Genomic DNA, 23,186 nt, shown 5'->3' on the forward strand with positions numbered 1-23,186 from the left:
GGCCATAACAATGTTACTTTCAAACAAGGGCCACAACAATGTTACTTTCCAACAAGGGCCATAACAATGTTACTTTCAAACAAGGGCCATAACAATGTTACTTTCCAACAAGGGCCATAACAATGTTACTTTCATACAAGGGCCATAACAATGTTACTTTCAAACAAGGGCCATAACAATGTTACTTTCAAACAAGGGCCACAACAATGTTACTTTCCAACAAGGGCCATAACAATGTTACTTTCAAACAAGGGCCATAACAATGTTACTTTCAAACAAGGGCCATAACAATGTTACTTTCCAACAAGGGCCATAACAATGTTACTTTCAAACAAGGGCCAAAACAATGTTACTTTCCAACAAGGGCCATAACAATGTTACTTTCAAACAAGGGCCATAACAATGTTACTTTCAAACAAGGGCCATAACAATGTTACTTTCAAACAAGGGCCATAACAATGTTACTTTCAAACAAGGGCCAAAACAATGTTACTTTCAAACAAGGGCCATAACAATGTTACTTTCAAACAAGGGCCAAAACAATGATACTTTCAAACAAGGGCCATAACAATGTTACTTTCCAACAAGGGCCATAACAATGTTACTTTCAAACAAGGGCCAAAACAATGTTACTTTCCAACAAGGGCCATAACAATGTTACTTTCAAACAAGGGCCATAACAATGTTACTTTCAAACAAGGGCCATAACAATGTTACTTTCAAACAAGGGCCATAACAATGTTACTTTCAAACAAGGGCCAAAACAATGTTACTTTCCAACAAGGGCCATAACAATGTTACTTTCCAACAAGGGCCATAACAATGTTACTTTCAGACAAGGGCCATAACAATGTTACTTTCCAACAAGGGCTATAACAATGTTACTTTCAAACAAGGGCCATAACAATGTTACTTTCCAACAAGGGCTATAACAATGTTACTTTCAAACAAGGGCCATAACAATGTTACTTTCCAACAAGGGCCATAACAATGTTACTTTCAGACAAGGGCCATAACAATGTTACTTTCAAACAAGGGCCATAACAATGTTACTTTCAAACAAGGGCCAAAACAATGTTACTTTCCAACAAGGGCCATAACAATGTTACTTTCAGACAAGGGCCATAACAATGTTACTTTCAGACAAGGGCCATAACAATGTTACTTTCAAACAAGGGCCATAACAATGTTACTTTCAAACAAGGGCCATAACAATGTTACTTTCAAACAAGGGCCATAACAATGTTACTTTCAAACAAGGGCCAAAACAATGTTACTTTCAAACAAGGGCCATAACAATGTTACTTTCAAACAAGGGCCAAAACAATGATACTTTCAAACAAGGGCCATAACAATGTTACTTTCCAACAAGGGCCATAACAATGTTACTTTCAAACAAGGGCCAAAACAATGTTACTTTCCAACAAGGGCCATAACAATGTTACTTTCAAACAAGGGCCATAACAATGTTACTTTCAAACAAGGGCCATAACAATGTTACTTTCAAACAAGGGCCATAACAATGTTACTTTCAAACAAGGGCCAAAACAATGTTACTTTCCAACAAGGGCCATAACAATGTTACTTTCCAACAAGGGCCATAACAATGTTACTTTCATACAAGGGCCATAACAATGCTACTTTCAAACAAGGGCCATAACAATGTTACTTTCCAACAAGGGCCATAACAATGTTACTTTCAGACAAGGGCCATAACAATGTTACTTTCCAACAAGGGCTATAACAATGTTACTTTCAAACAAGGGCCATAACAATGTTACTTTCCAACAAGGGCTATAACAATGTTACTTTCAAACAAGGGCCATAACAATGTTACTTTCCAACAAGGGCCATAACAATGTTACTTTCAGACAAGGGCCATAACAATGTTACTTTCAAACAAGGGCCATAACAATGTTACTTTCAAACAAGGGCCAAAACAATGTTACTTTCCAACAAGGGCCATAACAATGTTACTTTCAAACAAGGGCCATAACAATGTTACTTTCAAACAAGGGCCATAACAATGTTACTTTCAAACAAGGGCCAAAACAATGTTACTTTCAAACAAGGGCCATAACAATGTTACTTTCCAACAAGGGCCATAACAATGTTACTTTCATACAAGGGCCATAACAATGTTACTTTCCAACAAGGGCCATAACAATGTTACTTTCCAACAAGGGCCATAACAATGTTACTTTCCAACGAGGGCCATAACAATGTTACTTTCCAACAAGGGCCATAACAATGTTACTTTCAAACAAGGGCCATAACAATGTTAATTTCAAACAAGAGCCATAACAATGTTACTTTCAGGCAAGGGCCAAAACAATGTTACTTTCCAACAAGGGCTATAACAATGTTACTTTCCAACAAGGGCTATAACAATGTTACTTTCCAACAAGGGCTATAACAATGTTACTTTCCAACAAGGGCTATAACAATGTTACTTTCCAACAAGGGCTATAACAATGTTACTTTCCAACAAGGGCTATAACAATGTTACTTTCAAACAAGGGCCATAACAATGTTACTTTCAAACAAGGGCCACAACAATGTTACTTTCCAACAAGGGCTATAACAATGTTACTTTCAAACAAGGGCCATAACAATGTTACTTTCCAACAAGGGCCATAACAATGTTACTTTCAGACAAGGGCAATAACAATGTTACTTATAGACAAATTCCATACAATGTTCCTTCCAGACAAAGTTCCTTACAGACAAAGTGCAGACAAAGTTCCTTCCAGACAAAGTCCAGACAAAGTTCCTTTCAGACAATGTTCCTTTCAGACAAAGTCCAGACAAAGTTCCTTCCAGACAAAGTCCAGACAAAGTTCCTTACAGACAAAGTCCAGACAAAGTTCCTTCCAGACAAAGTTCCTTACAGGCAAAGTCCAGACAAAGTTCCTTACAGGCAAAGTCCAGACAAAGTTCCTTGCAGACAAAATCCAGACAAAGTTCCTTACAGACAATGTTCCTTTCAGACAAAGTCCAGACAAAGTCCAGACAAAGTTCCTTACAGGCAAAGTCCAGACAACGTTCCTTGCAGACAAAGTCCAGACAAAGTTCCTCACAGAGAAAGTCCAGACAAAGTTCCTTCCAGACAAAGTCCAGACAAAGTTCCTTACAGGCAAAGTCCAGACAAAGTTCATTACAGGCAAAGTCCAGACAACGTTCCTTGCAGGCAAGGTCCAGACAAAGTTCCTTACAGGCAAAGTCCAGACAAAGTTCCTTACAGGCAAAGTCCAGACAAAGTTCCTTACAGGCAAAGTCCAGACAAAGTTCCTTACAGACAAAGTCCAGACAAAGTTCCTTCCAGACAAAGTCCAGACAAAGTTCCTTACAGGCAAAGTCCAGACAAAGTTCCTTACAGGCAAAGTCCAGACAAAGTTCCTTACAGGCAAAGTCCAGACAACGTTCCTTGCAGACAAAGTCCAGACAAAGTTCCTTTCAGACAATGTTCCTTTCAGACAAAGTCCAGACAAAGTTCCTTCCAGACAAAGTCCAGACAAAGTTCCTTACAGGCAAAGTCCAGACAACGTTCCTTGCAGACAAAGTCCAGACAAAGTTCCTTACAGACAAAGTCCAGACAAAGTTCCTTCCAGACAAAGTCCAGACAAAGTTCCTTCCAGGCAAAGTCCAGACAAAGTTCCTTACAAAGTCCAGACAACGTTCCTTGCAGACAAAGTCCAGACAAAGTTCCTTACAGACAAAGTTCCTTACAGACAAAGTGCAGACAAAGTTCCTTCCAGACAAAGTCCAGACAAAGTTCCTTTCAGACAATGTTCCTTTCAGACAAAGTCCAGACAAAGTTCCTTCCAGACAAAGTCCAGACAAAGTTCCTTACAGACAAAGTCCAGACAAAGTTCCTTCCAGACAAAGTTCCTTACAGGCAAAGTCCAGACAAAGTTCCTTACAGGCAAAGTCCAGACAAAGTTCCTTGCAGACAAAATCCAGACAAAGTTCCTTACAGACAATGTTCCTTTCAGACAAAGTCCAGACAAAGTTCCTTCCAGACAAAGTCCAGACAAAGTTCCTTACAGGCAAAGTCCAGACAACGTTCCTTGCAGACAAAGTCCAGACAAAGTTCCTCACAGAGAAAGTCCAGACAAAGTTCCTTCCAGACAAAGTCCAGACAAAGTCCAGACAAAGTTCATTACAGGCAAAGTCCAGACAACGTTCCTTGCAGGCAAGGTCCAGACAAAGTTCCTTACAGGCAAAGTCCAGACAAAGTTCCTTACAGGCAAAGTCCAGACAAAGTTCCTTACAGGCAAAGTCCAGACAAAGTTCCTTACAGACAAAGTCCAGACAAAGTTCCTTCCAGACAAAGTCCAGACAAAGTTCCTTACAGGCAAAGTCCAGACAAAGTTCCTTACAGGCAAAGTCCAGACAAAGTTCCTTACAGGCAAAGTCCAGACAACGTTCCTTGCAGACAAAGTCCAGACAAAGTTCCTTTCAGACAATGTTCCTTTCAGACAAAGTCCAGACAAAGTTCCTTCCAGACAAAGTCCAGACAAAGTTCCTTACAGGCAAAGTCCAGACAACGTTCCTTGCAGACAAAGTCCAGACAAAGTTCCTTACAGACAAAGTCCAGACAAAGTTCCTTCCAGACAAAGTCCAGACAAAGTTCCTTCCAGGCAAAGTCCAGACAAAGTTCCTTACAAAGTCCAGACAACGTTCCTTGCAGACAAAGTCCAGACAAAGTTCCTTACAGACAAAGTTCCTTGCAGGCAAAGTCCAGACAATGTTCCTTGCAGGCAAGGTCCAGACAAAGTTCCTTACAGGCAAAGTCCAGACAAAGTTCCTTACAGATAAAGTCCAGACAAAGTTCCTTACAGGCAAAGTCCAGACAAAGTTCCTTACAGACAAAGTTCCTTACAGGCAAAGTCCGTAACAATTTCTTCACAATGAAACTTCACCGCCGAGAGCGAAACGACAATAAAATAATAATAATAACATCGTTAAACACTTCAAAATCTTCCTCAATAAAAAATAAAATGTCCTGACTTGTGACAAGTGGTGCTTTTGGTCACTTTTAACTGGCACAAGTGCCTGATTGCAGCCGAAAGCACAACAGAACACCATCTGTTTCACTGAAACCAGTGCAGCTGACTGGCCTCGGGTGTTCCAACATGGCGGGTCGTTGTTGCCACTCGCCACCTATCATTTTAACCCTTTGAACCCTCATGGCCATTTTAACCGGCCGCCATTTAAACCTCCATTTCCCCAATCGGTCGTTTTACCGGCCGCTATTAAAACCTCCGTATACCCAAGTGGCCATTTCACCGGCCACTATTCAGACCTCCGTATACCCAAGTGGCCATTTTACCGGCCGCTATTCAGGCCTCCGCATACCCAAGTGGCCATTTTACCGGCCGCTATTCAGGCCTCCGCATACCCAAGTGGCCATTTTACCGGCCGCTATTCAGACCTCCGCATACCCAAGTGGCCATTTTACCGGCCGCTATTCAAACGTCTGTATACCCAAGTGGCCGTTTTACCGGCCGCTATTCAGGTCTCCGTATACCCAAGTGGCCATTTTAATGGCCACTATTCAGACCTCCGTATACCCAAGTGGCCATTTTACCGGCCGCTATTCAAACCTCCGTATACCCAAGTGGCCATTTCACCGGCCGCTATTCAGACCTCCGTATACCTAAGTGGCCGCTATTCAAACCTCCGTATACCCAAGTGGCCATTTCACCGGCCGCTATTCAAACCACCGTATACCCAAGTGGCCATTTCACCGGCCGCTATTCAAACCACCGTATACCCAAGTGGCCATTTCACCGGCCGCTATTCAGACCTCCGTATACCCAAGTGGCCATTTCACCGGCCGCTATTCAGACCTCCGTATACCCAAGTGGCCGTTTTACCGGCCGCTATTCAAACCACCGTATACCCAAGTGGCCATTTCACCGGCCGCTATTCAGACCTCCGTATACCCAAGTGGCCATTTTACCGGCCGCTATTCAGGTCTCCGTATACCCAAGTGGCCATTTTAACGGCCGCTATTCAGGTCTCCGTATACCCAAGTGGCCATTTTAACGGCCACTATTCAGACCTCCGTATACCCAAGTGGCCATTTTACCGGCCGCTATTCAAACCTCCGTATACCCAAGTGGCCATTTCACCGGCCGCTATTCAGACCTCCGTATACCTAAGTGGCCGCTATTCAAACCTCCGTATACCCAAGTGGCCATTTCACCGGCCGCTATTCAAACCACCGTATACCCAAGTGGCCATTTCACCGGCCGCTATTCAAACCACCGTATACCCAAGTGGCCATTTCACCGGCCGCTATTCAAACCACCGTATACCCAAGTGGCCATTTCACCGGCCGCTATTCAGACCTCCGTATACCCAAGTGGCCGTTTTACCGGCCGCTATTCAAACCACCGTATACCCAAGTGGCCATTTCACCAGCCGCTATTCAAAGCACCGTATACCCAAGTGGCCATTTCACCGGCCGCTATTCAGGCCTCTGTATACCCAAGTGGCCATTTTACCGGCCGCTATTCAAACCTCCGTATACCCAAGTGGCCATTTCACCGGCCGCTATTCAAACCACCGTATACCCAAGTGGCCATTTCACCGGCCGCTATTCAGGCCTCTGTATACCCAAGTGGCCCGATCTTTCTCTGGGGAGCCCAGGGTGGAAGAGCCGAAAGTCCAAGGAGCTCGGGGTTCAAATCATTAAAAAAAAAAATAAAACGTTCAATGTTTTATAGATGTTGTTATTTTGGTGTGGATTAAATCCATCTCTGTTATTAAATTGTTTTAACACTGTTCAGTTGATTTGGACGATGGTTTGGATATGTATCGCTTTTGGAATGGTTCTGTCCATTGTCCATCCCCCCCCCCCCCCCCACTCCCCTCTCCTCACGATCCTGGCCTGCTTTGGTTGAATCTACATTAACGTTCAACTTATTTTCCTAATAAAACCATTAATGTTTTATATATTTTTTAATTTCAGTTTGTGTGCACGAGCCCAGGGACAAAGTAACTTCCTTGCGTTGGAATCACCATCATGGCTTCAGCAGTTATTGAAGTAGGTTGGGCTACAGTTTTGCATTGTGTTTTGTTTTTAGAGGGTAACAACGAGAAGTACAAGTTAGTGTTTTAGCAATCTCCTGTTGTGGTACTTTAGCGATTTATTCTGGTGTCTTTTTAAGTCTTGGTAGTTCAGAAAATGCTCAAGAATAAAAGGTATGGCTCTTAAATGCTTATGACTTCACTCTATTGTAATCTATGAGCATATCATTGTGTACACATTTGAATGGGCAGCCATTTCCCCCCCCCCTCCCCCAATCATCCCTCTATATGGAGTACCACCGTACTCCATGATAAATTGCTTATGTTGTATATATATCCAGCTCGTTCTGTCTTTTCCTCCATTGGTCCAGCATGGTCCGCACGTAGTTAGCCGGGAAGTTCTATCCCACTAATTGGCTCTTATTAGCCAGTGCATACTTGGCAGCTTCTCTCAGCTGCACCTGATTCGGGAAGTTTAACGCAAGTATGCATGGAGGGCATGAAACTCGTTTGGTACGGTCAATCCACCGGAAACGGTAACACGCGAAGTCGTGGAACCCTGCCAGGGTTGGCAGTACCAATCGTCGTTCATGGTTGCATAACAACCTACCGGCGCGCAGTTATCTGTGCCTGGCGGCCTCAGAACCAGGCGTTCAGGAGGGACCCGAGTGCTTACCCTCGTGGCAAGCCTGGAACCCCGGATCCGCAACACTGGTGAAGATATTTTGAAAACATGGCACTGTCCAAAATCCAAGAATGTCTGATAAAGATCCAAGAATGTCTGTTGAAGATCCAAGAATGTCTGGTGAAGATCCAAGAATGTCTGGCGAGTCAAAGAAGCCTTCAAAGTCTGTGAAGATATGCATGGCACCTTTAGCGGAGAGTAGTCTGTTAACACATGCACTGTTAGGTGGACATACCAAGACGATTTGCAGTTGTTCTCCTAAGTTCAGCCATTTCAGGAACAGACATCAGAGAGTAAAGGCAAATGGGTCAAAATCTGCAACGGTGTTTCACAGATGATCAAAGATGTGTAATCCCTTCACTCTTTCAATTGTCAAGACACGCAAATTATCATAACCTGAGGATATGAGCACACGGAACAGCCTCAAGAACACCAGAGCGTTCGTTTAGCCATGAGGTAACAGCATCGTTCACCATTAGTTATGGATAAATTAATTATTATCAGTCTTCTTCTTTAAGCCTGGTGTTGGCTTAGTGGTTAGGGTGGCGGCTTGGGATCCCAGGGTCCTGAGTTCAAGCCCCGTTTGCTGCTGAATTAACACCAGGGGGTTGACTCAGCCTGTCATCCTTCCGAGGTCGGTGAAATGAGTGCCAGTGTACTGGTCCCGGTGTATGCCCCGGTTAGAATAGGTGTACCATATCCCTGTGTGTCGTAAGAGGCGACCAGGGTTGGCGTCAGGAAGGGCATCCGGCCATAAAACATTGCCTCAAGAAAAAGCCAAACCCCTGCACAGCAGGGAAAAATGGCTGTAAAAACGGTTATTTATATTATCAGTCTTCTTCTTTGAGGATTGTAACTGAGACTGAGACAGAGTAACCTGGACTCGTACTTCAAGTGTATATAATTACCTCCGCCATCAAAAGTGGACGGAGGTTATGCTTTCATCCCCGTTTCCCTGTCTGTCTGTAGGAAGAATATCTTAAAAAGTTATGGATGGATTGAGATGAAACTCAGTGGATGAGTTGGGGAGGTGACAATAACAAGCCAATTAGATCTTGGAGGTCCGGATCCATATCCGGCCTTTCGGTGGGGTACAAAATGTAAACTGTTCAGCCTGGTTTGAGGAGTGTTTGTATGTTTGACTTGTATGCATTCTTAAACCACTGGGCGGAATGAGTTGAAAACTGCTGGTTGTGCTCGGGGTGTGCACGGGAAAGTTTTAGGTGATAAATAAACTGCGATTGTCCCCAGGGCTCTGGGTGGAGGGGAGGGGGCGGTGGGAGCATGCAAATTCTCCCTGTATTTACGTGCATCATATAGCGCTACTCGTGGCGTGAAGGGGGTATTACAAGTCATAATAAAATACCCCATTTCTCTGCATGAAAACCACAGACATCATAGAAGTTGGGGGGGGGGGGATTGTCATACTAAACATCATAGTTTTTGTGTTTGCCTTGAAAACATTCTGGAAACAATGGTCGGAACGAGTTTAAAACTGGATTTAGAATGAGTTGATGGATGTGCTGTTGGTTTTAGGTGAACAAAAACATCGGCTCCGGGGTTCAGGTTGCAGGGACGGCTCAAATGATCTCCATGTAAACGTGCATCGTATCGTGCCACCGGGTGTACGCCGGTGTTTCAAATCAAAATCAGAAAAATGGGGGAAATGAACCAATCCAAAAGGACAGGTTCTCCGCTGGCGGTGTATATTCACGAAAGACTCCCCCAGTGCGTACCCCATGAACATGTGTACGAGATATCCATGCAATGCTCTGCTTTCGGAACAAGCTTGTTAGAACACTGAAGAGTTTTTTTTTATTTTTAATTAATTTTTATTTTAAACCACCCTGTAATGCACACCATCGAGGGAGTGACGAAAGCTGCAGGTAGATTCCCTTTCAAAACCTGCTGTCGGAGCTGTGCGGCATTTCTGACTTCGTCGAACAGCAGGAGGCCGACACGGCACTCTGGGAAAAGTTCCAAGGTGTAATCTGCCATCTTTGGGCTTTCTTCTGCAGGACAAGAAAAATTGCATCGTATATTTAGCCGATTTCACCAACATGTATATCTCAAGCGGTAACCAGACTCGGTGGCGTTAACGGTTAGTGACTGCTCTATATCCGTTACGTCAAACGGTTCAAACCTGGCCCCAAACGAATCATACCAACAATTATTATTTTAAAATAATAATAATAAATAATAATAATAATAATAAAATAGCATGTGCTGCTTCCTTGCTATTAACAGAGGATGGACGAACAACCATATGTTGGCAATCATAGCACATGTTGGCTTTGATATGGCTGATGGGTTTCCTGCATTGAGGTTCCTTGCGAGGGAACTCGTTTTGATCACGTGATTTCATTGCTCTGCATTGTGACGTCACGACAGGTATTGGAAAACATCAAATAGACGATATCAGGTAAGTTCTTGGTATTTATAACATCTCACTATTAAAGCATGTTCGACCCCCCTTGATACATGTAACATGTCATGGCATTTCGTCATGTTGTACTCAACCTCTGGTTTCAGGTATGTTTGGCCACACTTCGTGTCCGTGTCTGTGATGCCACTCGTGGTCGAGCAACAAGACCAGACGCCGACAACACGTGGATCCGCCTTTCACAATCCGTGACGTCACTCCACATCGACCAATCAAATCACTCGACCGGGAAATGTTTTTTTTTTGCCGGAACCAAATAAATCTCATTAATTGAAAATAATGTCCGATTAATTTAACTATTTAATATGCGATTTTAAAAAAGCAAGGCTGTTCCTTTAATTGCACTTGGTTGAAAAGGGGGAAAAAATCCGTGTTGTGGAAAATTCATCCGTAACCCTTACTTTCGCCTTTTGGAGTGGGTTCCGTTCCTCCGGATGCTCAGTGACGAATTTCCGCCCTCGTGCAGTCAAATCGCGACGTGTCCGGACTGCGGGATCAACTGGACCTTTAAAATACGTTCACAAGATGTCCAGGCTGCTGCCGCCACCACCACGCTCCGTGTATTGTAACTCTTCTTCTTCTTAGTCCTCTTATTCCTCTTCTTCTTCTTCTTCTTCTTCTTCTTCTTCTTCTTTTTCTTCTTCTTCTTCAATGAAATCTGCCTCAAAAATCCTGTTGGTTTTCCTTCATGTCCGGGGATACAAACAGGGATACTGTACTTACATGAGATCCTTACACATAAACCAACGGCAACTGTATGACAGTCGAGCAGATTACGTTTCGCGTGTACAGTACGTTTCGCGTGTACAGTACGTTACGCGTGTACAGTACGTTTCGCGTGTACAGTACCTTCCTGTTCGGATGACGCGCTTCCCCGAAGTGTGCCTCACAGAGTGACGGGAGACGCGAACTGACACGCGACACGTACGAACAAGTACGGACGAACGGAGAGTCAAGGAAAGACGCACAATGAATCCGAAACAATGGGCTCCTCGCCATTCCTTGTGGCCTTTCACTTTCTCTCTGTTATTCCTCTGTTTCGTGATACTCTTGTCCACCTGGTTGTCCGTACAGATGTCCACGACGGTGCGGGAACCTTACATGGATGAGATATTCCACGTTCCGCAGGCACAGAGATTCTGCGCTGGGACGTTCCAAGAGGTCGGTACAAGATGTCGCTTTGTTTCCTTGAAGATGATTTTGTTTAAACTTTTATCAACATTCCAATGAGAATGCAACGGGAAATGGCATATCCCGATTTGTCAATAATATACACTGTACACACATATATGTGTATATATATATACACACTATACAAACATACACACTGTACACACATATATGTGTATATATATATACACACTATACAAACATACACACTGTACACACATATATGCACTGTACGGACATACACACATAATGTGAACACTATATACACACTGTACACAATATATATATATACACTGCACACACATACTATGTACACTGTACAGATATACACACTGTACATATATACACTGTACACGCATATATACACACATACTGTGTCCACTACATATATACACTGTACACACATATACACACACATACTGTGCACACTATACATACATATACACTGCACAATATATACACACATGCTGTGTACACTGTACATATATACACACACTGTGTACACTGTACACATATATACACTGTACACACATATATACACATAACGTGTACACTGTACACACGTATATACACACATACTGTGTACACTGTACATATATACACTGCACACACATGTATACACTGTACATATATACATTGCACACGCATATACAAACTGTACACACATATTCACTGTACAAACACACTGTACACACATACACGCACTGTACAAACACACACTGTACACACATACATACACTGTACACACATATAAACGGTACACATATACACACAATACTGTGCACACTATACAAACATACATACACTGTGCACACATATATACACTGAACACACATACATACACACATACTGTGAACACCGTACATATATACACATTGTACACACATATATATATATATATATATATACACACGTATACTGTGTACACTGTACATATATACACATTGTACACACATATATACACACGTATACTGTGTACACTGTACATATATACACTGTACACACATATATATATACACACACATACTGTGCACACTGTACAATATACACACTGTACAAACAAATACACTGTGCACACATATATGCACTGTACACACATACACACATAATGTGTACACTGTATACACATATATACACACATACAGTGTACACTGTACATATATATATATATATATATATATATATATATATATATATATATACACACACTGCACCCACATACTGTGTACACTGTACAGATATACACCATACACACAATATACACTGTACACACATACAAACACATACTGTGTACACTGTACATATATACACTGTACAGACGTATATACACTGTACAGACATATATATACACTGTATACACATATATACACACACATACTGTGTACACTGTACACACACACACACACACATATATATATATATATATATATATATATATATATATATATATATATATATATATACACATATATATATACACTGCACACACATAGAGAGAGCATGGTACATCAGAATCAGAGAATTCAAGGTGAAGCTCGACAATAATCTTTCACATTGCTCTTTAAGGTCTTTTACCATCCCCTTCTGATATGTCCATTAAACCTGTTTGCCTTGGTTATTGCTGCCTTGACAATGTCGTTCGTATACATGATGTGTCTGCGTGTGAGTACGGTTCTTGGCAGTGTCGCATTACATTATTGCCACACATCGCAGTGTCGCTGATGGATTGCCCCCAGTAGGTTAGAGCAGGAGCTTGTAATTTATTCAAGGTGCTGGCAATAACTCGGTTACTCTTCCCGAAGGACATGTTGGGATCTTTAACCTCCACTAACTAACGCTGGCAGACATTACACCCAGTTTAACGTGCATCCGAGGGACGCGCACACATTGATGCCTCACCCTGCCTGTGAAACACCAGGGTGACAGTTTATAGTTGGCTCGGGATTCAATTCCAGGCTACTCCGCTCAGGGGTGTGTCGTGGAACTCGTCTATCCTGCCAGGGCACCTTGACAACAAAATATCTTTATTTGCAGTGACTAATTATGTCATGGGTAATGGATGCATGATGTCCAGCATTTGAGGTTAGAGCAGGAGTTTGCAATTTGTTCAGGGTGCCGGCAATTGATATGAATTCATGAACAAGATCAGTTTCATGGCAGTCGTTTTCCACCCTCTCCCTTCATTGCAATCCCCATTCAAAATTGCTCCTCTACATGAAACATGAGGCCTGTTAACAACAGGAATAAAAATAAAAGTGTATTTCTCCTGAAAACTTGTTAGATTCCCGGTTGTTTGTTGCATAAGATTATTTGATAGATTCAAAACTCCATGGTGATACCAGAATCGTTATCAACATTTTCAGTTTTGGTCAGTGATGACGTCATCACATAATCATTTTTGTTAACAAGGGGCCAAGGTTTGTTTGAACAATAAAACAAGCCCATACGATTGACTGACAGTTGGAGCATTCACACTGTGTTGTGAATATTTCTAGGTGAGAATTAATCCTCGATAAGTCACTATTCCATCATCACAAGGTGTGGAAATTTCAATCGAGTAACGCACCAGTTAGTACAATGCAACAAGGCTTCACCTACCCACTGAGCTGCACATTTGCCTTGGAACATAATCAGTTCATTTTACTTGGTGAGGTGGAGGAGGTTTCAAAGTTCCAATTTTGGGTTTCAAAGTTCCAATTTTGGGTTTCAAAGATCCAAATTTGGGTTTAAAAGTTCCAATTTTAGGTTTTAAAGTTCCAATTTTAGGTTTTAAAGTTCCAAATTTGGGTATAAAAGTTCCAATTTTAGGTTTCAAAGATCCAAATTTGGGTTCAAAAGTTCCAATTTTAGGTTTCAAAGATACAAATTTGGGCTTTAAAGTTCCAATTTTAGGTTTCAAAAATCTAAATTTGGGTTTAAAAGTTCCAAATTTGGGTTTAAAAGTTCCAAATTTGGGTTTACAAGTTCCAATTTTGGGTTTCATTGTTCCCAAGTTTGGTTTAAAAGTCTGGTTTCAGAGTTCCAAATTTAGGTTCAAAAGTTCCAGAGTTCCAAATTTAGGTTTAAAAGTTCTAAAGTTTGGTTTCAGAGTTCCAAATTTGGGACGTATGGAAACAAAAGTACCAAAAAAAAAAAAAAAAACTTTGGAAAGATGACAGAATACGAGTACTATACGGAAAGGTAAGGCAAGTTAAATTCAACTTTGAATGACCGTGAGAAATGAATGCACACCATTTAAGTAAAACAATGTTTTTATTTACCTTGTGAAGTATTGAGGGTAAGGGCAAGTGGGAATGGGGTCGAGAGATTTGTTTTAGTAAGTACAAAGAAAGGGGGAGGGAGGTCAAAATTGACACCATATTTTGTAAATATGTAGATACAGTTGTTCGTATTTGCATCCCACCACCCCTAAACAATGTGTAATCATATCGCTTTACAAGAGTACTGAGAATGCATGCTAGGTATGCAGACTTTCTGTAAATGTATTTGGCCTTTACACAAAACCATTAAATACATACACATTACTGCAGCGACGATGCAGGCCAAGTGAAACAGCTTCTGAAGCCTGAACATGCATGACCTAAAATAATAATTAATCTACAGCACTTCCCACCACATCGTTTATGGACAGACACCAATACTTAGCATTGTACAGATGCCCAACATCATGAAAGTTCAAGTCTATAAACCCCTCATTCTATTACAAACTCCATATGTGATCAAACTTTCAGTGGGACCCGATGATCACTACACTGCCCGGACTTTATCTCTACTCTGCCGCACTGCTACGCTCACTGGGCTTGCTGCTTGGCTTGCCAGGCAAAGAAGCCTGCACAGTCACTCTACTGCGGCTTACAAACATCACCTTTACCCTTGGAAATCTCACTCTTCTGTACCAACTCGTGGGGTGGCTTCACGCTGGCAAGGTAGGTCATACCTCACAACATTTTCGTTTCATTAACAACTGACGATTATGAAGATTTTTTTTTGGTAAAATTGGCCACTTACAGGTTTTTATTGTATGCTTTATGTTTTAATTTGCATGGTGGAAGAAACATTACATTTGCATAAAGCAAAATAATGTCCTTGGATTTGTTGTTCAGGATTTGTTCTTCTGCATTGATCATTTTCCTGAATTTTGTTTGCACACTTTAATGATTTTTTTTATCTATTATGTGTTTTGTGAGGAAAGTAAAATGCAGTAATGAAAACAATTGCTGATCGCTCTCCCTATTGCAATTGTATATTTCTGTCCACAGGGCATTTCACGTCATCATCGCCTGCTCTCTGCTGCCACCCTGTCTCTCTTCCCCGTTCTCTACTTCTTCAACTTCTTTTACTACACAGACCCTGGTGCTGTGTTTTTCTCACTCGGCACCTACCTGAGCAGCGTGAAAGGACGGCACGGAACGGCAGCAGTGTTTGGAGTTGTTTCCATACTCTTTCGTCAGACCAATGTGATCTGGGTGGCCTTTTGTGGAATGCTCATTGTTAGTGGTCATGTGGAGCAAGCATGGGGAGAAGATGAAGACAAGAAAGAGCAAGTTAAAAAAGGAAGGTTGAGACAAATGTCGAAAGGCTGGGATGTGGCCAAGTTCTTCAGTCGATTCCTCAGCTCTCCACACCGGCTAAATGGTCTCCTTTCTCAGGTCTGGCCATATGCTACCGTCGGAATTTTGTTCCTCATTTTCATCATTTTGAATGGTGGAATTGTGGTCGGAGATCGCCAGAGTCATGTGGCATGTTTACATCTGCCACAGTTCATCTATTTTCTTGTTTTTACCCTCGTTTTCTCAATCCCCATGTACTTATCACCGGCACGTGTCTGGCGCTGTGCATCCACTGCCCGTTCGCATCCATTGCTCACCTTAATCCTCATTATGGCGAGCTTTTGTTCTTTGCTCTTCTTCTCGTACACTCACCCTTACCTTCTCGCTGACAATCGCCACTACACATTTTATGCTTGGCGTCGGCTGCTCGGAAGACGAGGTCCAGCCATCCTAGTACTTGTGCCTGGCTCTTTGGCAGCAGGTGTGGTACTCAATGACCAGCTACATGAGCACTCACCACTTTGGCGCATCTCGTTCCTGGTATGCGTCCTAATCGCGACTGTCCCGCAGCGCCTTCTGGAGTTCCGTTATTTCATCATGCCTTACCTGTTATTTCGCGTCCATGCGCAACCTCCTCCAATCTCTCGTCTTCTGGTGGAGTGTCTTTTGTACTTGACCATCAATCTGCTCACCTTCCACTTGTTCCTGAACAGACCTTTTCACTGGATTGGTCATCCTGGTCACCAGCGGTTCATGTGGTGACGTGTTTGTGACCATCATGAAAAAAAAAGACAACTCAATTTTGCGGTTTATTTTCCATCAAAATCTGAATGTACATTTGATATATTGAGTATAATTTTTTTTAAATGAGCATCATGTGCACAAATTTTCAAATGCATCTGAGAAACAATTACAAGGGGTGTTCAAAAAGTTCTCGGAATGAGATCATCTCAATCGTCCCAAGACGTACCACGGTTTATTATGAATTTTTTTTATCCTTATGTAAATATAATTAGTTTGGAAATGTTTTTTTCTTGTGCATTATATATGCTTATACTTATATTGAAAAATAAAAATGTCATTTCTTGGACTGCTGAGTATTTCATTCCTCGAACTTCTTCCAAACAACTTGCGCATAAACACAGCCATGCCCTGGGATTATTTTCCCCGGGTTTGTCTTACAATCGAGTGCATGTCGAATCGATTTTACCGAGAAATGAAAGTATTTCTTTGTAGCGAGTTTGAATTGCATTCATTGATAACTTGTGTTGTCAAGTTCACCCTAAAATTGGTGCTGATTGTAACATGATGTACGCGATGAGCAAATCAAATCACCCGTTCATTGCCAGAAGCTTGGGCAATTCTCAGAAGCCTGAAATTTACTTGGAAAAGGCCTTGGATATGTGGCAGTTTATGACTATATTTGTTTTGGTGTTGAATGTCTCAAAAATGTGTCTTTTACTTGCGAATAATTGCACGAGTATCACAAGAAGCCCATGGTAAGATATCATGCTTGGGGGGAGGGGGGGAGGGGAAGGAATCCTTTTATTCTTGCGCTGTTTGAAAGAGCTCAAAAATGAGAGGTTCAATTAGGAACGTATTGAGTTGTTATATGCACCTGAAAGGAAATAAGAGAGTAAAATGAGTTTAACAATGTACTGATTTATTCAAAGAATTTGATTGGGTAAACTTACCATGGATTTCATGAAGATAATTTTCGGCTTAGGAATGAAGTATGGGCTGTCCACAAAGTCTTGTTCCTGTTTTAAATTTTTATTACAACCAAACCAAAAGATATACAATGATGTGATTTGTTGCATTTTGTCACATGGTTCATAAAGTTCCTTGTGTTCTTCAGTACACCTCAACATGTACACTTTTAGTGGCATGTAGTACATCGAAGTGATAATCCACTTCAGTCCGTATGTTGGCCAACATATCTCTCAACCAATTGCATCAGCAGTGTGACATCTTTGCACGAAGTGTTTCAATGTCACCAGCAGAGGTATGGAAAACAATCTTTGACAAACCCCTGCAAGAAGAAGTCTTTGCCACATCGGGAGACAGTGCAGGCCAGGGGACTGCCCTACCACGTCCAATCCATCTACCAGGGAAGTTCTCGGTTATAAAGGTTGCACTATCTGCACTTTATATGCATGAGGATGCAATCTCATGTCCAACTTTGTGTTTTTATAGAGTAATAACAAATATCACCCGTCGCTTCACTGACGGGAATACTTGAAGAAGGGGGAGGGGAGAATGGGGAGAGAGAGAGAGGGGTGGGGGACTGAGGAGGGGGGGGTGAGGATGGGTGGAGGAGTGAGTGAGGAAGGGGGGGGGGAGAAAAAGAAGGGGAGAGAGAGAGAGAGAGGTGAGGGACCGAGGAGGGAGGAGTGTGGGAGTGAGAAGGGGTGGGGGAGGGGGGGAGGAAGGAGATGTGGGGGAAGGGAAGGAAGCGTGAGGGGAAGGGAAGGCAGCATATTGGGGTGTTATCGGGGGAAAAGTGCTTTCAATTGTCGATTGCGAAAGCGAACTTGTTGCTGTTTCAGACTTTGGTTTCTTTGAATCCACATTCTCAACCGTCACTAACAGGTACTCTCTCTGATGTTTGGTTTTCAAATGTATAAGCATATTGGACATATTACAATGATGAGCAATGTCTGTTGAACAAAGTGAACATGCAACTTTTGGACTGTCTTCTTTAACCTTCCCGAAATAGTTCCGAACTGCACTTCTGGCCCTTTTGAACGCCATGTCAAAACTTTATCAGTCAATGTATTGCCTACCCGTCCATCAGCAAAGCAATCGGCACGCTTTACCGGTCAACTCCAAATGCCATGCTGTTCATTTAAAAGGAACACGCCCTTGGGGCTTTGGAATTCCTTGCCTGAATAGATTTAGCACACCACTATTAAGCACTCAAGCAAGCACGCCAATGGAACGGTTGACAAGGAATGGCTGGCTGGGTCAGACGAAACACCATCTGGAGATGACAGGAGACGTCTAGAGTATAAAACAATGCGAATTGGACAAATGAAGACTTTTTTTATTTATACTAATCGTAAATGCTGCTAAGTTCAATTCCGCATTTAAAATTTTGAAATTTAGTTCAGGTTACGAGATTCTAGAGCTGATTGCATTTCAGCTATAATGCTTATAAACGTCCAGAGAGTTGTGTAGGGATTGAGGGTGGAGGGGATTTGGAAGGAGGTAAGTGTGAGGGGAGGGGAAAGGAAGGGAAGGCAGACATGTAGAGCATTAGTTACGATTCATACTCTCATCAAAATGATTCTGCATATAACAGCAAAGATGAAACAAAATTATGTCTGAAATACATTTTCTACTGGTGATACTATAAACACCGCCAGAAGATAAACGCTGCCCAGAGACAAGCACCGCCCAGACACATCCGGAGACAAACACTGGAGATAAACACCGCCTGGAAACAAACACCGTCTGGACACGTCTGGAGATAACCACTGTCCAGACATAATCACCGTCCGGAGAATCAAATATGTGAATACAACTCTGAACGTCTATAAGCATTACTGGTGAAATGTGATAAGCTATAATCTCTTCACCTGAGCTGAATTTAAAAACTTTAAAGGGAAAATTGACCTCAGAAGCAGTTCCGACTGCTAAAAAAAAAGTGTTCATTTGTCTAATTCAGACATTGCTTGACATTTCCGGTGTCACCGGGTGATGTTTTTGATAACTGATCACTAATCGCCAAGCCAACACGGTCATATTAAATAAACACCATTCAAAGAGATCCGGAGTGTCAAACAATGTGCGAATTGGCCAAATGGCCACTTTTTTGTAGTTGGAACTGCTGTTGAGGTCAATTTTGCCTTTAAAATATTTTAATTTGGCTCAGGTGAAATATTCTGGAGCTTATCGCATGTGTGGAAACTAGATAAAGTCTCGAACACTCAGAGACGCCCGGAATGTCAAACAATGTCCGAATTGGACAAATGAATACTTTTTTTGTTCTCGCAGTCGGAGCTGCTGTCAAGCTAAATTAAGAGGTTTAAATTTTGAAATTTGGCTCAGGTGAAGAGATTCTAGATGTTATCGTATGTGTGGAAACTAAATGAATCCAGAAACACTCTTGAGACACCTGGAATGTCAAACGATGTCCAAATTGGACAAATGAACACTTTAAAAAAAATCAGTCAGAACTGCTGTTGAGGTCAAATCAGCAGTTTAAATTTTGAAATTTGACAGCTTAAGAGATTCTTGAGGTTATCGCATTTGCGGAAATGAAATAAAGCCCTGAATACTGGCGTCTCCAGGCATTTATAAGCACTGCAATGTATCCAGCGATTCGTAGGTATGAAGATGAGGCATTCATTGCGATGAGTGAGGAAAGTGGTAAAAAAATTTTTGAGTGCTTTATTGTTGAGAAAAACCCCGTGGCGGCCTGTTCCAAGTCAAGGCAGTGACGAGCAGTCCAAACAAAATGTCGAATTAAGACCCCAACAAGTTGCCAGAGGACTCACTTCGAGGCTGACTAAGGATGATGCCAATTGAATAAGGCCATTAATTATCTTCAAAAAGTGTGTTTAAATTTACCCAAACACCCAATTTTAATTCATGCACTCCCTTGGAGTTCCCTTAGTATGCATGCAAAGTTTGGGGTGGCGAGGTTTCATGGTTTTGGAGTCAATGTCCAAAGGAGACAGACTGACTGACTGGCACACTGACATTTATTATTAGCCCCGTTGGACTTAGTCCGAAACGGGGGCTTATGGATTTGGTCTCAGTTTTCGTGTCCGTGCATACATGTGTGTATCTGCAACCATATCTCGGACATGTATGGATCAAATTTATTCATACTTGGCACAAAGACAACACATGATGGTCTACATATGCACGTCAATTTTTTTTTCGCATCAGATCCAAGACGGCTAACTGGCGGCCATTTTAGTTGTAAAATGATACTAAATGGTTTTAGCATCAACCACACATCCCTGAGTATAATATAGATTGCTTGTCCCTGATGTTGGTGCAGGGGTATATAACGATGGCCAAAGGGTATAAAACCACCGCACCAATGGTGGATTAAGCCCAGGATTAAGATCAAAATGTCATAATGGCAGCTGTAATCATGTCCAGACTTTCAGCTCGATCCTCCAGTTTCATTGTTTTTTATGCGATAACCCATCATGCCAGGTCAGGTCAGGTATGGGAGCATGTGCCGGAGCAGCACGTCGCTGCGTCCACTTTCCACCGATACTCCAGGGGCCTCCGTCTGGAGGTTCTTGGAAGTGTTATGAAGGTAATTTGTGTTCTGCAGTGTTCAAGTTGAATTCAATTTAAAAAAATAAAGGTTTAAAAGCATGTAAATAAATTAATTCCGGGTTTTACCGCCGTTTTACCCAGTGTCTGTGACATCAACCTCTCTAAAACGTCACATTCGTTCTTCATGCTTGTTGTTTGTGCCTGTTATAACGTCCTTATAAACAGTAAGTTTCTATTTGGAATGATTTTCAATTTTGTTTGCCTGCCAAGCAGGCAGACAGAGTAAAAAAATATTATCTCACTCCTCTGCACGCATGTGTGATCAAGATGAATTCAGAGACAAAATAAGGTTAAACAGCAAACTTGTCTTCCTATTCATGTTCAAAATATAATATTCAATTGAAATGTTGTTCCTCAATCATAAAATGATAAGAGAGACAGAGAGACAGATGGATGGATATGAATCAATTGCTTAACACCACTTTCCGCTTCTCATGCGTGGGGTAACTGGAACGGCACTCGGTAGAGCGCATACCTCTGCCAGGCTGAGCATTTTGTGCTTTGTATCCCACTGATAGGCCTGACCTGCATCTGGACCTGAACCAAACTCTATTCGGCTTTTTTCTTGTCACTAACCCAACCCATCCAACGAGTTTTGTCATCCATCCATTACCTTTTGATATATTGTGCTTTATATCGTTTTTGGCCCTATCTGTCAATGGTGAAGAATCATTTTTCAAATTCTACTTGGACACATCCGGGTATGGAATCCAGATCCAGATCTTCACCAAAATCGAATAAATTCTTCCTCGTCACACACCCAACCTGTCTACCAAGTTTCGGCTGAGTCCGTCCATACCCTTTTGGAATATCCTGCTCACAGAAAGACAAACAAACAGGGGTGAAAACACAACCTCAGTCCACCTTAGGTGGTGGAGGTAACTGTCTATAAAAAACTCATGTGATTGAATTCTTATATTTGCCAGTTAAGAATGATGTGCTGGTCGTGGTTTAAGAAGTTCAGACGTTCAACACTGTTACACAGACAAAACGAGATAAGGGTCGCATCAATATAAATAAAAAGGACGGTGTGTATCCCTCTTCTCATAGGTTAACTTTATCTCGCTTTATAGGTTAACCCTTTCATTCTGAAAAGTTAATTATATCACTGCACTGTACTCGCAGTCCTTCAGAAAAGTTGATTTCCTCCATTAAAGAGTTAATGGGCAGGAAAAACATCGCCACGGAAATGATGTCGTGCAATCACCGGGGGTTCCTTGACACTGGATTTGCTGTTTCCTTTTTGAAAATTCTTCCCGGTGATGTTTTCTCTGTGGTTGAAGATGTGTTTTTGTTATATCAATGCCAAGCAGTATTACCTGTTCGCTGAATTTTTAATATCCTGTATTTTTCTTATTTACAATTTGTTTACTTCAGGTACAATTAGTAATCCACTTACTAACTGGTACTTACTAAGTGGTACAGTACTGTAATCCACTTGAGATTTTACTTGCAAACATGACATATGTTTTCTGTGGATTTCATTTTTAAAATTAGAGAGGGGGCGGGGGAGGAGTGCCAAACCTGCCAAATACTCAAGGTACGCCTCTGTGGTAGGACTATGTCTAATGGAGATCGGGGGAGTGCTCGTCACACTCCACACGATTTCAGAATCCGGTCTGATGAATGCATCCACACATACAGGTCCTCAGACAGTTATTTCCTTAAATTCATGTTCAGATTAGCCCCATCCCCATGTCTAATGGGATCTTAAATGTGATGCGTTGAGAAGGGTAAAGAATAGATCCCCTCTTTATTGGACGCTTTTTCTTCACGACAGACACGTTTACACACATTTCTTTCACGAACTCTGAAGCCCGCCCCCCCCATTCTTCCTCAGCAACAATTTTTCGTGAGCTCCGACGCCCGCCTTTTTTGAGCGCACGAGTTGTCATGGTAACCGTGGGGTAGGGTGAGCTTGGGGCGGACTGCACCAGCGGAGACGGCCCGGAGATATAAAACGAACGGGAGGGACATTCTGTGAGGGGAAAAA

At 42.0% G+C, this 23,186-nt stretch overlaps 3 protein-coding genes across 14 annotated transcripts in view; 1 reads left to right on the top strand and 2 right to left on the bottom strand.

Moving 5' to 3' along the window:
* Positions 1 to 11,157, bottom strand: part of TPRKB (TP53RK binding protein) — a 25,054-nt gene extending 13,897 nt beyond the window's left edge. Inside the window, exons 1-2 of one of the 3 annotated variants that reach the window (XM_085870534.1) lie at positions 11,019 to 11,157; positions 9,587 to 9,738 (exon numbers count right to left, since the gene is read on the bottom strand). In XM_085870534.1, the coding sequence (XP_085726660.1) occupies positions 9,587 to 9,724 (138 nt within the window). In that variant the 5' untranslated portion in view covers positions 9,725 to 9,738; positions 11,019 to 11,157. Of the gene's footprint in view, positions 1 to 9,586; positions 9,739 to 10,246; positions 10,398 to 10,570; positions 10,832 to 11,018 lie in introns of those variants that run through there. The other 2 variants (XM_085870533.1, XM_085870532.1) reach the window with 2 other exon arrangements.
* LOC147032692 (dol-P-Glc:Glc(2)Man(9)GlcNAc(2)-PP-Dol alpha-1,2-glucosyltransferase-like) lies at positions 10,594 to 16,979 on the top strand. 4 transcript variants are annotated; one of them, XM_085870530.1, is made up of 4 exons: positions 10,594 to 10,734; positions 11,244 to 11,330; positions 15,071 to 15,265; positions 15,599 to 16,979. In XM_085870530.1, exons 2-4 carry the CDS (start codon positions 11,244 to 11,246, stop codon positions 16,649 to 16,651), a joined length of 1,335 nt encoding a protein of 444 aa, XP_085726656.1. In that variant the 5' UTR covers positions 10,594 to 10,734; the 3' UTR covers positions 16,652 to 16,979. The 4 variants fall into 4 exon arrangements, with proteins under 4 accessions (XP_085726656.1, XP_085726654.1, XP_085726657.1 ...); XM_085870528.1 differs by having other exon boundaries at positions 10,597 to 10,729; XM_085870531.1 differs by lacking the exon at positions 10,594 to 10,734 and adding an exon at positions 10,971 to 11,103.
* Positions 16,980 to 17,125: 146 nt separating this feature from the next.
* The window catches only part of CELSR2 (cadherin EGF LAG seven-pass G-type receptor 2), a 357,573-nt gene continuing 351,512 nt past the window's right edge, over positions 17,126 to 23,186 (bottom strand). For 6 of the 7 annotated variants that reach the window (XM_085870520.1, XM_085870525.1, XM_085870524.1 and 3 more), the window contains exon 35: positions 17,126 to 19,042. In XM_085870520.1, the coding sequence (XP_085726646.1) occupies positions 18,994 to 19,042 (49 nt within the window). In that variant the 3' untranslated portion in view covers positions 17,126 to 18,993. The remainder of the gene's footprint in view (positions 19,043 to 23,186) is intronic. The other variant, XM_085870523.1, reaches the window with a different exon arrangement.

Source organism: Eptatretus burgeri, chromosome 2 (genome assembly GCF_056783735.1).
Source record: "Eptatretus burgeri isolate ZD-2024b chromosome 2, Ebu_testis_v1, whole genome shotgun sequence".
Lineage (NCBI taxonomy): Eukaryota > Metazoa > Chordata > Myxini > Myxiniformes > Myxinidae > Eptatretus > Eptatretus burgeri.

What these genes read in the sequence shown, in the direction of transcription:
- LOC147032692 (XM_085870528.1), top strand. Translation starts at nt 10,604, where the DNA reads ATGCTCAGTGACGAATTTCCGCCCTCGTGCAGTCAAATCGCGACGTGT. An exon ending in CCGCCACCACCACGCTCCGT is followed by an intron (nt 10,730 to 11,243) that starts GTATTGTAACTC and finishes TTGTCCGTACAG; the next exon opens with ATGTCCACGACGGTGCGGGA. An exon ending in GCGCTGGGACGTTCCAAGAG is followed by an intron (nt 11,331 to 15,070) that starts GTCGGTACAAGA and finishes TCAAACTTTCAG; the next exon opens with TGGGACCCGATGATCACTAC.